The sequence below is a fragment of the Artibeus jamaicensis genome, unplaced genomic scaffold (assembly GCF_021234435.1).
Source record: "Artibeus jamaicensis isolate MK-2021 breed Jamaican fruit bat unplaced genomic scaffold, CSHL_Jam_final contig_519, whole genome shotgun sequence".
NCBI classification, from domain to species: domain Eukaryota; kingdom Metazoa; phylum Chordata; class Mammalia; order Chiroptera; family Phyllostomidae; genus Artibeus; species Artibeus jamaicensis.
In genome coordinates this window covers 51265048-51280554 of record NW_026521871.1, presented here as the reverse complement: position 1 = coordinate 51280554, position 15507 = coordinate 51265048, and the positions used below count along the sequence as shown (strand labels likewise).

Below are 15507 nucleotides of genomic sequence, written 5' to 3'. Positions count from 1 at the left end.
TGTCACTATTTTGTGGGGCGGTACTATTTCCTCTGCTTAGAATGCCATCCATTGTCTGTGTGGCAAACTCCTGTTCATTCTTCTAAATCCTGTTCAGAGGTCCCCTCCTTTGAAAATATTTTTTTACTCCTCTTGTGTGAGTGCATTTCACACTGTTATCTTTCAGTGACCTGAAAGTGCCCCCTGCTGTCTTCCAAGCTGCTTGTGGGAGTGGGTGATGCTCCCTCGTCTTTGCAGAGGGCCCGGCTTGCACAGGTGTGCTCGGCTCAGACCACGGGTTGAGCCGGTCATATAACCCATCTGGATCACGAGGAATTTGGCTTTGTCTTGGAAACCAGAATTTAGGTGTAATTAAGAGAAAATACAAACACAGCTCACTTGTTTCTCTTTTCCATTCTAACCCATGTTTGCTTTTACTTTATTTTAATTTTCAGGAAGTTTGCCAAAGATGAAAGTGACCTTATCAACTTTGGATACTTGTGAGAGTTCTTTCACACCTTTGGTAGTCATCGAACTTGCTCAGGATGTCAAAGAGGAAACCAAAGAGTGGCTGAAAAACAGAATTGTCACCAAAAAGAAAGATGGAGGTGAGTAAAATAAATATTGCTCAGACTTAGGCCTGCTCGGTGACTAAAAATATAGTTTCAGGGGTGTTTTACAGCTTTTTCTGTAGATATAGTTCTATAATTAATGTCCATTTCTTTGGTCTGTATTACTTATCTAGGCCTTAAAAAGGAGGTCTTAGATGAACATCAGATTGTAAGTCTTCGTTAGTTCATAAGCAACAGGAGTGATTTTTCTCATAGCTACAGTGCTTGGTGCATGCAGGTGGGTAATAAATAGTGGCCAAGTCAATCAACAGGTATGCACTGAGCGTTCTCTGTGTGTTGGTTTTGGGGCCAAGGGAGAGAGAAATACAGTCCGTGCCTGCAAGGCCGCTGTTGGCTGGGGAAGGAGGCTGAGTACCTGTACCGGGAAACTTGAAGTAACAGAAAACAGAAGCTAGTGAAAGAGCTGCTGCAAGGGAGTCCATGATGCTTAGAAATGAATCCGATTCGTCGTTGTTATACAAGTCCAAGGGAGAACAGGTGGTTCTCGATGATGCTTTCGGGGTGGGAAGGGATGACTGTAGAAGAAGTCAAAGGTTAGGCCTCTCCTGCAGGGCGAGCAGAAAGGGCTCCAGGTCTGGGTGGAGGATATTGTACATAGGCAGACTCTTCATAAAACTATGCAGAACAGCACCTAAAACTTCATCAGGTCTCCAGATATTATATACAACGTCAGTACTTTGTAAAACAGTATTGTGAGCATAAACTGAAATGCTTTTGTAAAAATTAAACTTTCAATCAAAATCTTTTCCCAAATAACTGAACCATAAATAAACTTAACAATAACAGTACCCACTGGCTGACCTCTGATGTGTTTCACTGGACTGGAGCCGCTTTAAAAGTCCTTCGATGTGAGAACGTTTGTCAACGAGAGGCTCCGGGACACACCCCCAGGGTGCTTCTCTGCTCATCCGGTGGCGTTAGTGGGAACTCGAAGGGCCGTGGAGCTGGTAATAAAGGTGGTAACAAGGGGCAGAGACAGAACTGGCTGAACTGTATTTTGAGAAATAGGTAGGTCCTCATGTCCCTTCCCTATTGTACTGCCTGGCAGAAAGCTCTGCTTATTATTCTCTGGAGAGGGTCAGATGCCTCGGGTTTTGGCCTGCAGCTCAAGGCAAAGTTGGAAACAGAGATTCTGTACTGAAAGTAGGGTGACAGCTGAGTACTGTTACCCCTTCCCTCTGCCCCACTAATGTAATACCTAATTTATTTTCCAAAACATTTGCGGCCAGAGTCAAATCATCTAGGAGAGATTGAATAATCTTTCTTTGTGGGAATCAGACCAGCTCAAAACAAACCGACTAATTGTGCAGAAATCAGAGAAGAGCCTGTGAAATACGACCTGGCCAGATTACCCTGCCTCAGAAGCCATCTTTGATGCGCTCCATCTACACCTTCAGAACCTGTTCTGCCTCTTAGAGCCTCTTCTTAAACCTGAGCGTACAACAAAAGGTCACCAAACGTTGGAGGAAAATCTCTACAAAAAAGAGAAAGCTAAAATGGAACAGAGAAAAGCAGCAAACTACATAGAAGCAGAAAACCAAAAGAGAATTTAAATCTCATTTCTCAGAATTATGAGAAGACAGAACATCTATGAATCAAAGTAGCATATTATAAAATAATCACTTAGAAGAAAGGCAGCTCTTACAAAGTATGAAAGCCTTAAAGTATTAAAAACTCATAGAAGAGTTAGATGATAATTTTGATAAAAACATTCCAGAAAATGGAGCAAAAAGCTGAAGAATTGGAAAATATGCAGGAAAAATACAAGGAAATTAGAAGACTCATCTAGGAGGTACACATCTGAATAAGAGGACGTCCAGAAAGGGAGCAGGGAGAGGAGAGGAAGACGTGACCAAAGGAGAGCTCAGGGCCAGGCCTTTCTAGAGTGAAAAACGGTGCATCATCGGAAAGTTTCAGAACAATGCCGCAAACTTCCAGAAAAGACAAAATAGGTCACATATAAAGGATCAGACCTAACAGAAACATTGGAAGCTGGAAGAAGGGTGTAGAGTCCTCATTTCTGAAGGAAAATGGCTTCAGTCTAGAATTGGGAGCCCATCCTGCTGCCCACAAGGCGTGAGGGCGGAGTGAAGAGGGACGTCTCTAGGATGATGTTGACAGGGTACCAGGTCAGTGTGTGGAGGGAAGACAGACAGTTGGGAGAGGCCTTGGGGGACTGAAGTACTGGTAAATACATGATAAGCAACTGATAAAACAAGGAGGTTAATCCTGGGGGGGGGGGGAATGGACAGTTGTGGAAAAGGAAAACCACGGGAAAGAAAACTCTATCAATGAAACTGAAAAGATGATATAACTGTTGTGAGAAGGGGCTGATGGGAGTGGCAGAGGGAAGTGGTGAAGGTTCAGGGTGGGGCAGGGGGCGGGACTGCATCCTCACCTGCCAAGGCCTAAAACATCTCTTCAAGCCTCTTGTTTGGTCACATGGGAACAAATAACAAAGGAATCAGCCGAACAGTTTGGAGCCTTGGAGAGGCGAGTTGGTGGAGGGAAATGAGGACTGCCCTTTTTCACAGTGAGATGCTGACAAAGGGTTGTCTTCGAAAGTGCGTCCCAGAGGTGTCTGAGAGGGCCTGTCCCACATTCACTTGGGTCTTCCCAGCAAGAGGCACTAGGATGGGATTTGATACCCAGAGGCTCACTGAGGGAAACATTTATTGAAAGAAATGGGGGGAGAGCAGGACTAGGCACAGAGCCTGCAGACGAGGGTGCAGGTCCGACCCTGGTGGAAGGAGAAAGGGACGGGAGGAGGCTTCACCAGGAAGAGCCTCAGACTGTGGCACGGTTCCGGGGAGCTGCTGGCCAGGCCCCACGTGCTCCCTGAACCCATGCTGAGCGGCGATGGCCTCACTCCAGCACCCTGCCTGCTCCCCCACTGCTGTGCCAGTGGGGGAGCGAGGCCAAGCTGTGAGGGTACCTCGTCCAGAGCGGAGCAGTGGAGGCTGTCAGCCAAGCCTGCTCCTCGCCGTGGACCCTCCTGACGGGAGGTCTAGGTGGGGCGGGCACTTCCGAGGCTCGTGTACTCACCAGCCTATTTTATTTTTGTTACCAAACTTTTGATCTTTGCAGTGTGAAAAGTGAAAAATAGCATGTTGGTGCCATTTTTGCATTTATCTAAGTGTGAATGAGGTTAAGGATTTTCTATTTATGAGCCATTTGTATTTTCTGTAAATTGAATATATCTCTAATTGTTTTTTATTAAAGTCTTTAATGTCTGTTATGAATTACCTAAAATAATGTTAATCTTAATATATTGATATTAATCTATTTCATAAATGAAATATAGATGATATTATCCTGCTCATTATCCTGTTACCATCTGATTAGTATTTCATAATTCCTGTGAATCTTCTCTGGAGAGTAGATAGTAAATAAACACCTTAAAATGTTTGATATGGGTAGAAGTAAAAAATTAGAAAAAAATTGTGTTTACCATAATCTTTTAAGTAATAATTACATGTACAAGATCAAATCTTAACATCTAATCTTTTTAAAATTATTTATTTATATATTTTTCAAGAGAGGAAGGGAAGAAGAGTTACATTGATGTGCAAAAGATATATCAGTCAGTTGCCTCTCACACGCCCCCAACTGGGGACCTGACCACAATCCAGGCCTGTGCCCTGAGTGGGAATCAAACTGGTGACCTTTCAGTTCTAGGTCAACACTCAATCCACTGAGCCACACCAGCCAGGACCTTAATGTCTACTCTTAACATTTGGAAACCTATTTAAGAAAACTATCATTAAATCTATTTTAATGTAGGTACTTATGGGAAAAATCATTGAAAATTATATTGTTCTTTATTATTTAACATTCTCACAATCTGTTATAGTTCAATGTAAGGTAGAAACTATATTCTTACCTTGCATACTTAGTGCAAATCAATACCTAGAACTAGTCAGTATTGAGCTCGTCTCATATCTACTTCAATTTTGAGTAACTGGCAAGCCACTTACTGTATTTTCCAGTGTGGGCTTTTATTTTTAAAATCCCCAACTGACGTATGTTTCCTGTTCATTTGGAAGATGGATTAAAATTGTTAATATAATTTATGTTCTTTCTACCAAACTAGAGACATAAGATTTACATAGAAGGCTTTCATTTTTGGAACTTTTATGTTCGTTTCTTTCTAAGATTGCGCTTGCCTGTTGTTTTCGAAGGTGCCCAGCTGTTGTTCAGACCATTGCTAAATAAATATGAGAAAGGCACAGTGGAAAATCAGAACTTGTATCTTGTGGGCGCCTCCAACATTAGGTTGCTGCTGGGCGCGGAGGCCGTGGGACTGGTGAAGGAGTGCAGCGATAACACCATGAGGGCCTTCACCTATGGGACCCGGCACAACTTCAAAGGTTTTGACGGTGAGTCCCACGGCGGTATCAGTGGAATCGATTCAGCAAAGAGAAGTTTTTGGTGATGAGGTCGGGGGTCAGCGCACTTTTTCAATGTAAAGGACAAACGGGCAGACAGTAAATATTGGAGGTTGTGCGGTTCACGCGCTTGCTCCCAGTTCTTCGACACTGCCGTCGTAAAGCGACAGCAGCCTCGGACGTAAGAAATGCACGGGCGATCTGTGTTTTACGACAGTTTTACTTAGAAAGCCAGGCCGTGCGCCGGATTGCGCCCGAGGCCCGCCCTTTGCCACCCCCGGAAGAGGTGAACATAAATCAGGGTGACATGTAATTTACTTAAATTATTCTATTGCAATTCTTAGAATGGTGAATAGTCACTGGTTTTATATGGAAAAATGTTATGAAAAGTGGAATGGTAGTTCAGTATCCTAGAATCCCCTGTGTCCTGGCAGGTAACTGGTTCTCTCCTGGCCTCCAAAGGGATTCCAGGAGAGAATGGTTTCTGGAAGAACTGGGCAGCCAGAGGGATCTGATACCAGAGTGGGAGTTCGTATTTGGTTTGATTCTCGTTAATGGTCCCTTCGGGGCGCTCAGAGTTAGAAGATGTGATTAGACTTCTTCAGACTCACTCGCTGTGTGGATTTTTTTTTATCTTAGCGTATAAATGATCAAGGTGAAATTCACCTCGTTTACAAGGAGTCACCTGTCAAAAATACTGTTTTCTCATCAGACTTTGTTCTCCCTTATTTATGGGACGAACGCTCGACTCCAGAAGGGAACGGCCTGGACTTGCGAGTTGGAAGGAGAGTTTCCACGTAGGCCCACTTCCGTTCCATCCCAGTTTACACTGTGAGCGCTGGGGACCGTACTGCTCTCTGCTCACCGGTGCTAATGAGATCGAGCCGGTGTCTGCCATTGGCTGTTTGGACCAAATGATATAATAACTCATACAACAATTGAGGAACTGTATTAGATGAAGACAGAACAGAATATTTTATTCATACAAAATATCTAAGGAACTTTATGTTCTGTTAAATTTACCAGTTTTATACTTTGCTTACTCCTTATGTTAATTATTTATTATGTATATCATTATTTGCATAACCCCAGGTTATCTGAATATTATTAACTTTAGTTTGGCTATTACTGAGAAAATAACTGGAACTGCCTTGTTTTATTTTAGATAACAACGATGATTTTCTCACAATGGCAGAATGTCAGTTCATTATCAAACATGAACTTGAAAATCTTCGAGCCAGAGATGAAAAAATGATCCCTGGTTACCCCCAGGCAAAGTTGTACCCAGGAAAATCATTACGTAAGTGATGATGTCAACCAACTTTATGAATATACATTCTAATACAATTTATTTTTCTTAGTGGACATAAATAACACATTACTGAGGCTTTATTTTTTCCCCTTTTACTGAGAAGCTTATACAACTTTACAACAACTTATTTTTGTCACGAACATATCTTTTGCTTTTAGATATTGCATGTTTTAGATCAATATATTTGTCCTAGATGCTTTGCTACTTCCTATTATGAAGGTCTCACAGCGAAAAGCTCAGTGTAAACACATATAGATACTACTCAGTATTAAAATCAGCAGAGTTCACTCCATGCTCAAACGTTGCACAACAATGAGCATCTGTGGCGGAATCAGAGCGGGAGGTCCGCTCTGTCCCTGGAGCTCCCTCTCTGTGTCCTCTTGTCTCTCTGTGTGTGAGCAAGTGCAGACGGAGGCTTAGGACGAGTCATGGGGTGCTGATGCCTGAATGAAAAGCAGCAGTGAGCAGCTTTTCGGTGTCATGTGATTACATTTGCACGAGCAGACTATGTGCAGAATGGAAGTGTTTGCTACAGTGTGTAATTCCAAGCGTTCCTCAAACCCAGCTAGAGGCAGGCCTCAGAGCCTTTTTGCTACGTAAAATACACTTAAACGTGTGAGCTTCTGGTGTCCTCTCTCCTCCTCCCTGCCCTTGCTTCCTCTCTTTTTTTCTAATAAATATAAAAACAATAAAAATCATCTAAATCATGGGCATTAGAAAATTTTTTATACCATCTGAGATAAAAATCACATTAAGTTGCCAAGTCTAGATTTTAAAATTCTGCATTGTTCTCCTCCTTTTATGTCTTTGAAAATGTAATCTCTAATAAGGCCATCATGAATTTTGCATCATTTTAACTTTATAATAATTTGTTGAAGAAGAAATGGTATAGGCATAATTGTAAACTGTGAAGTATTTTGAGAGCACAAATAATAAAACTTAGAGTAACATAAAGTCCTAGATTTTCATTAAGTTTAACCCAGGGCAATAATGGGACAAGCCTATTTTCACCTTTAAGTTTTGTGGGGGCTACTCACCCCCTAGGGCAGCCTCTTCTCTGAAGCTGGTGGCGGGGAGAGGTCTCAGCAGCTTCCATGTGACCCCACCAGCGCTTTGGGAGCTGGCCAGGGCTTTCACGAGAAACACCCCCTGTTGTCTTCGGTTTAATTTGATTTTCATTTTACACACAGTGGTTATGACTTTGCTCGCCGTAATGTTGTGTCTTGATAGAAAGCTCTCAGTAAGTAGGTAGCGTGTGTGTCCTGAGTGTGATTGTCAGACAGTTTGGTGTCCCCGTCAGAGGGCAGCATCATGGAGACCTGGAACCAGGTCTCAGTGGGGAGCATTCAGCTTGGTGGGCACGCCCTCTGCGGTCCACTGTGGGGGCTGAGGTCTCTTTCATCTCGCCGACTCTGCCTTCTCCATCAACTCCTCAGAGCTGATAGTCATGCAAGTGAGCGAATGCAAGACTTTCTTTAGAGAGAGGAGTTAAAGGAGCCAAGGACTTGTGTGTTCACCGTGTCCTCAGGGGTGCTCTTTAGGTTGCAGCTCTGTCTCAGAATGTCCCTCCGAGGGCGGATGGCGTATGGCACATCTCACATTGTGCTACCATATTGTCATTTTTTAGAATAGTGTGGTAATGTCCTCTGAGTGTATTCTATATACAAATGGATAGATTAGAATGTCAGGTATAATCAGTCTTTTAAAATTATTAATTGTGCTTATAAGAACATTAGAGTAGAGTTCAAGTAAATATTATGTAGCAGACTATACCCAAGAAGATAAGGCTCTTGATGTATTTTCATATGCATGCTCTTCCTTGGTACAGCATACACACACACACACACACACAAGCACATACATGTATACTGTGGCTACATACATTTTTATAGTTTTTAGATGAAGCAGGGATGGAATTAATACAGGAATACACAGATGTATTTTGAAAACACAGGTATCCCCAAGAAGCAGTTTTTCCTCATTAAGACAAAAGTGTTTCCTGTTCCTGTGAAGATAGATGCTGGAGTTGGACGGGGGCCTGGGAGGGGCTGCAGGGGCGTGGCAGCTGCTGTGGGGGGGGATGCTCCCCTCCCTGGGGGTGCCCTGCCCCCTCCTCACCCCTCTGCCAGGGTGGGTTTGGGAGTGAACACATCACAGTAGCCACAGACAGGAGCAGTACTCCATTAGTGTAGTTATCACATTAGGTAATTTAGGGGGTTCAGCTCTAAGCCAAGTTTCTCATAGTTCCCCGTAAATTAGATTTTGGTGTGTGCAGCTGCTTGTTAAATGGCTGTGACAGGAATAACCTTAGTACCTGATAGGAGATCATTCAGTGTTCTTGAAGGAAGGAATCTTGGTGTGAGCTGTTCCTTTCTTTAAATAGGGCTGAATAGCATCATATTTTCCTTTGAAGGTGAGGCTCGTGTTAATTACATTCCTAGCCGATATCAGAGGTTGAAGGGTTTAAAAAAAAAAACACAACAAAACAAACCCTCTATTTTTAGAAGCTGAAACCAGAACCATGCTTTTCCCGTTGATGGTGAAGAGAAGCCCAGTAATTTAGGACCAGTGGTTTTATATTCTCCTCACAGTTCCTATTTTTAGAAGTATTCAGGCTGGTTTTCATGTCTGCCTGGAAAGTCTTCTACAGGAGAATGGAGTAGTTGTTTAAAAAAGAAGTTAGAAATACTAAAATAATAATGTAGGTGCTGTAGATCAGTTCAGGGTTAAAAAAACTTGATGTGCTCATTGAAAAGGCAACAGGAAGAAAGAATACGGTATAGCCATGCATCCTCCAGTTCGAGAGGAGAGTCAGACCAGCTGCGGGTGATCGACTTCTCAGATTAACTAAGGAAAAAATCTACAGAAACACTTGAGAATAAAAGTATTTAAAAATGGATTTGATAGCACCATAGACTGGTTGAACTTAAACCTCATACATTTTCCAGTTATTAAAGAGGATTTCATGATGACCCTAGCTTCTAAAAACTTTTTTTCTGTGTAGCTTCCATGAGATATAATTGTAAGAAGAACCGTATATTAAGAACTTTTTTAGACCCAGACTTTTTCCTATTGTTAGTATCAGATATCTTCTTTTTATTATCGTTTGTTTTCATTCCTAAGAAGTTAGGTTTACTTTGAAACTGCCCTGCTTTTCCTTACTGAGGGGTCTGTTGACTGATATCCTTGCCACCTATCTTTGGTGACTAGGTGGATAGGAGATAAGAGCTGAGCTGGTTAACCTTAAAGAGCTCCAAGCGCACCAGTGGATGAAGCCAGCAAAGCATCCTTTCTGGGTGCTGATTCCCTTTTCCAAGCAGCCATAGCCTCTGGTAGGAGGCAGTGCTAGGAACTCGTGTGGGAGGTGCCCCATTTCCCCGAACATGAAACAAGGCCCTGCATTGGCATCCCCCACATCTCCTGAACACGTTCCCTCCTAGAGATGGGCCCAGTGTTGTGGATGAGAGGATGCTCTGTTTCCTTCATCTGGGGGACTCGGGGATGCTGTGTTTGGCTAAATTACTCGGCCTCTTTCAGGTATGTGTGTGAGTGTTAAAATCATACTGGCCAAATGACTACTCAAAGTAGGAAGTCTTTATTCGGTTTAATTTTGATATTTGATGCTTGTAGCCTGTGCTATCAGATTAGAAAAGGTGAAGATGGTGGAAAATGCTCAGTATCAAGAATGAAAGGAGCAAAACCATTCTCTTACTCTCACTGTACTGGGAGGGTGGATTGGTAAAATAGTCCTGGGGCAGTTTTAACACATGTGTCCAAACCTAAAATACATATACTCTTGGACCTAACAATTCTACTTGCAAGTAAATACAACAAGGAAATAGTAGATGGGTGGGAAAAGGTTTATAGACAAGAATTTTAGCATTATTTATAATAGCAAAGAAAGGAAACAACTATTTTTCAACAGAGAATTAGATTATAGCACTTCATACAAGGGACTATCATGATGCTGTTAACAAGGACATTTCATGTCGTGTTTATAATGTATCGGCACTGACAGGTTCATCGTGTGTTACTACATGAGAAAAGATGATAGAACAATGTATACAGAATAATCCCATTTTAAAATTATATGCATTTATGAATGTATATTTTGAAGTCTGATAATACACTAAATTGCTGTTTACAGTGGTTATTTTGGGAGAGAATAATTCTAACTTGGACATTTCTGCGTGGTTTAAAATTTTATATTGACGCGTGTCACTTTCATAGTCAAAGAAAACGGAAGCGATCACTGACGTTCTGAAGAGCAGAGGACGTGAGCCCCTTTGGACGGGCGGTGTGCAGTGGGCCTCCCGGGGCGCGTCCCTCCTCCCCGAGGACTTCCTAGCGCCTAATGGAGAGTGCCAGCAGCCATCACAAGTTTGTCTCACGCACTTTGGCACATTCTCGCCCCACAGTGAGAAGACTGCTCACGTCTGGCATCGTGACCCAGGTGTTTCCACTGCACGACAACGAAGCCCTGAAGAAGCTTGAGGACAGCTGGTATACCCGGTTTAGTTTAAAGTTTCAGCCCATAGGTATGTGTCAACACCCGTCCTCAGAGGACAGGAAGGCCTGCTGGTGAAAAGCCACGATTCGGCAGTGGCCTTGCCCACCTTGGATGGCTATTTAACCCTCTGCCAGGCGGGGCTCACCAGCTGCATGTGGGAAGAAATGGGGGTGGGGAATGAGACAGGTTACAAGACCCATTTATTCACTTCTTAGACGATTTTGGGTGGGCCGAGTTTCAGGCTGTCACTGACTTGCACCACCGACACAGGCAGTTCAGAGTGTCCTTCCTGAGTGCAGGTCAGCGTTGGATAGATTTCATAAGAATTTGTTTGACTCTGCATACTTTGTATTTGAAAATTTCTCATTCTTTAGAGCTAATCATTTGGACTGTGTCCCATGGCTGTGCTACAGGGTAGCCTCTAGAATGTTGTTTTGAGATTTTGAATAATTTTTCTTCAGTGTATTAAAACTTTGGCCATGGCACATTGATGAAAATTTGTATCTTCAGGAAGGGGGGAGCAGGATAGTCTTCTTTGAAAAGAGCGTCTGTGACAACAGTATTAGGAGACAAGTGAGGAGCATAAGTGAAACCCCCAAATTACAATGTTTTATTGGCTGTGACCAAATTTTAAATGAGGACCACAGAGACTTGGGACAAACCCCTCGCTGACTCTTTCTTTAGGAAAAGGCATGTGCCAGGTGAGGAAATAAAGGGGAAATCGAGCCAGGGTGCCTGGCCAGGCCTGGGCCCTGGGCTGGGGGAGTGTCAGGCACGCGGTGCAGAGAATGGGGTCTTCGTCCTGCATGGAGGATGGGTTTACGGTCACACACCGGTCCCCACTTAACAAAAAATGAATCAGTGTGCTTGAAATGATGAGAAGGTCTCTGGTGGTCTGTACTTAAGGTCTTGTTTTTCTCTTTATTACAGACAATATCCGTGGCTACTTTGGGGAAACAATCGCTCTCTACTTTGGGTTTTTGGAGTACTTCACCTTTGCCTTAATCCCTATGGCGGTCATTGGGCTCCCTTACTACATGTTTGTGTGGGAAGACTATGACAAGTACGTGATCTTCGCCTCCTTCAACCTGATCTGGTCCACAGTGATCCTGGAAGTGTGGAAGCGTGGCTGTGCCAACATGACCTACAGGTGGGGGACGCTGGTCATGAAGAGGCAGTTTGAGGAGCCCCGGCCAGGGTATCACGGGGTCCTGGGCATCAATGCCGTCACGGGCCGGGAGGAGCCCCTCTACCCCAGCTACAAGAGACAGCTGCGCATTTACCTGGTCTCTCTGCCGTTCGTGTGCCTCTGTCTCTACTTCTCCCTGTATGTCATGATGATTTACTTCGACATGGAGGCCTGGGCCTTGGATCTGCACGAGAACAGCGGGTCCGAGTGGACCAGCGTCTTGCTGTACGTGCCCAGCATCATCTACGCCATCGTGATCGAGGTCATGAACCGCCTCTATCGATATGCTGCCGAGTTTCTAACTTCCTGGGGTGAGATTTGATGCTTTGTTTTTATCTCACTTGTCTACATGAAATATTGCTTACCCCACAGGATTCATATAACTGCTACCTTGCAAAGTGGGTAGAGGGCACCCTGGGCTCATTGTGGTGTCACACAGACAAGTTCATTGGCTCTGTGAGCTCCCATGGTCCCCAGATCATGGCCATCCCAGCTCTCGTTTATTGCTAGTTGCTATGTTCTGGGTACCCTGTTAAGCATTTTATCTGCATATCTCATTTTCCCCTCCTGTGGACACCATGAAATAGATGCATTTCATCATTTTATGGATAAAGATACTGCGACTTCACAAGGCTGGGATGGCAGATGGTGGAGCCAGGCTGCTCCACACCTTTGTACCGAACCTAATACTGAAATGCTGCGTTTGTGCTGACGGTCAAATGGACTGAATTATCTACCTGAAACTCTGGCCGAATGAACTATGTCCAAGTGTCCAGTGGGATGGGCCTGAGGGTGGCCACTGAACTCAGTGAAGACGGTGTTCATTTTTTCATTTGTGGTAACAGGAAGTTGGCTGTAGTTTTAAAAAAGTCTCAATAGGCCATTCACTCTTTAATTTATTTACTTGTTCAAACGAGTGAATATATACGTTATTACCCCCTGGGAGAAGTCTAGGCCTTACCCTCATGGACCACAGACATTTTAAGTTATTTTTATTAGTCATTGAGCAGAAGAAACAGCTCCTATTTTGTGAGTGCTTTTTCTTTGCTGGCGCTGGCCAAGGTTCTGTGTGATTTCTAACCCTGACAGTGACCGGGGAGGGGAGATTTGTAGGCGAGGAGGCTGAGCGTCAGGAGGTCAAGTGCCCTGCCCGGGTCAGACAGTGGCTGAATAGCTGCGCTGGGTTTCACATCCAGGTCCGCCTACCACTGCCTCTCTGTGCAAGGCGGCACTTCTCTCCTCTGGCTGTTCGGCCCCTGCTCAGCATCTCCTCCTGCTGGTCGAGGATAGAATTTTGAGTTTGCCTTTCAGGCCACACGTTCAGAAAACTTGCGTTAGTGCCCTGCTCTTTAGAGGTTGCTGTCAGTTTTGCCACCACCGCTCAACCAGGGTCTCTTTCTGGGGACTACTTGTCAACACATCCTCTATCTCTCTGTAGCAGTAAGACTTTAAAAATAACTTCAGACTCGGAGATGTTGCAGTGCCCTAGTCTTAGTCTCTTCCCTGTGCAGTGCTCTTGGTGGTGAGATGCTCTTGGTGGTGAGCAGGAGCCACGACCCACAGCCTGGCCGTCTGTGACCGAGGCCCGGCTGGTGGGCGGCGCATCTCGGCCTGCAGCCCTGGCTCGCTCCCCTCCCCACGGTGCTCCCTCCCTGATGCTTTCTTACCTGAGGGCAATCACCTCTCCTTCTTAATATTTCAGAGAACCACAGATTGGAGTCTGCCTACCAGAATCACCTAATTTTGAAAGTTTTAGTGGTAAGTAGAGTTTTTATATGCAAATTCATTTTAATGATACAGCTAAGGCATACATACCATTTAATATTTAGGAATATAAATAGGAAGATGTGCTTCTAATTTATCAGATGGTTAATGTATTTTGTGCAAGTAGACAAAGATTGTTTAATAGGTGTGTTTACATATACATTCAATAGTCTTTTAGTATAACTGTGCATGTGGTTTAAGACTTCAAATGTAGAACTTAGTGTTATAGCCAATTCCTATTTATGTAAAAAGCTAATTAACCACTTTATAGTCTTGTTTCTGTTCTTTCGTTTTTGATGACTTCTTGGAATGTTTCACTATTCAACAATCCCTCCAGTTCCTGACAATCCATTCAGTGATGGAACATTAAATTATTATTGTTTTAATATTGGGGAAGACGTTCTTGGAGTTCAGGAGGTTCCGCGCATGTTTTGCTGGATGGAAGGAGAGAGGTGGAGAGAAGGCCTTGAGTAGCTTGGTTGCCGTTTCTGTAAAAGCTCATACATTCGCCTCTTTCCGCCATTATTATAAATAACGAAGAAGGGCAGGCTTGAAAGCACCCAGTTACCAGGAGCTTACGTCAGCCGTCTGTGACGTAACTGAGAACTGAGACGGTGCATGAGGGGTCCTCTGAACTTTCCACTGTAATCGGTTCCACACAGTTCGTGTACTTTACTCCTGAGCAAGGGGTCCTGGCCCCTACCTTGAAAGAGTCTTTGTTCTTAGCTGTAGACATTGTTTTGAGAGGCATATTTATCTGGTGTTGCATTCCTTAAAAGATCAGAAATCACCATTGGGAAGGTGTTTAGGTTTCTGAAAGTAGGTAAATTTACAGAAGCAAGAGCAGGGTTGGAAATAGAAAACCTGTCATAATAGATGCCAGTAATTCAACAGTTTTAGCAATTTGGACGCTAGAAAAGGGGCGTGTGGCTGGCCACACGCACCTAAAAAGGCTCCGGGGGCCTCGTTCTAGCCCCAGGAAGTAACTGATATTCAAAGTACTGATGCCGAATCAGCAAGGAAGTTACGTTCTGTGTCTCTGTGTAAGGAAGCAGGGAACCTGTAAGGCATTGACATCATTCAAACGGATTTGAACACAGAGGCTTTAGAGGTAAAACACTCTGCCTGTCTAGAAGCATCCAGTTACTCGTGGGACTTGATTCTTCTGCATTTGAGATGCAGTGTCAGGTGGCCGCCTTGTGAAGAGTCCCATGTTAGAATCTGCTTGTGTTTCCCAGGTCTTCCTTTCTAGTCTGATGGAGAGAGCCCTTCCCACTTTCCCAGGCTGTCAGTTTTCACCTTCTGCTCTGACAGCACTCCCGCCCCTCCCCAAGGCTGTGTTGACCTTGCTGCACTCTCTCCAGTGACCCCCATTCCCTCCCTAATGCGGTGCTCACAGTTACACTGGATAGTGACCTCCTGTCTTAGAAAGGGATCCTGCTGAACAGGAAGCAGCCAGCCTGGAGCTGGGAGGCAGGGAGGGAGCCCGCCCTGGCAGCGGGTGGCTGCAGATCCTGGAGCAGAGGAACTACTTGAAGAAATGACACTTGTTATAGTGGAACCCCCGGCCCAGAACTGTGTGTCTGAACAAGGGTGGGAGAGTCTCGGGTCTGTGGTGACTAAGATGCTTCCCGGACCCTGCTGGTTGTTACGGCTGCTCCCTCTTGCTGCTCCCTGTCCTTTGCCTCAGTGTGGCCCTTCGAGGTGAGGAGTCTCAGGTCCCTGGGCACCGA

General features: G+C 44.3%; 1 protein-coding gene across 4 annotated transcripts in view; it reads left to right on the top strand.

Annotated features, from left to right (window-relative positions):
* The window catches only part of ANO10 (anoctamin 10), a 115613-nt gene that overhangs the window by 5936 nt on the left and 94170 nt on the right, over positions 1-15507 (top strand). For all 4 annotated transcript variants that reach the window (XM_037148228.2, XM_053669331.1, XM_037148229.2 and 1 more), the window contains exons 2-7: positions 435-587; positions 4793-4990; positions 6165-6299; positions 10730-10849; positions 11752-12321; positions 13713-13768. In XM_037148228.2, the coding sequence (XP_037004123.2) occupies positions 449-587; positions 4793-4990; positions 6165-6299; positions 10730-10849; positions 11752-12321; positions 13713-13768 (1218 nt within the window). In that variant the 5' untranslated portion in view covers positions 435-448. The remainder of the gene's footprint in view (positions 1-434; positions 588-4792; positions 4991-6164; positions 6300-10729; positions 10850-11751; positions 12322-13712; positions 13769-15507) is intronic.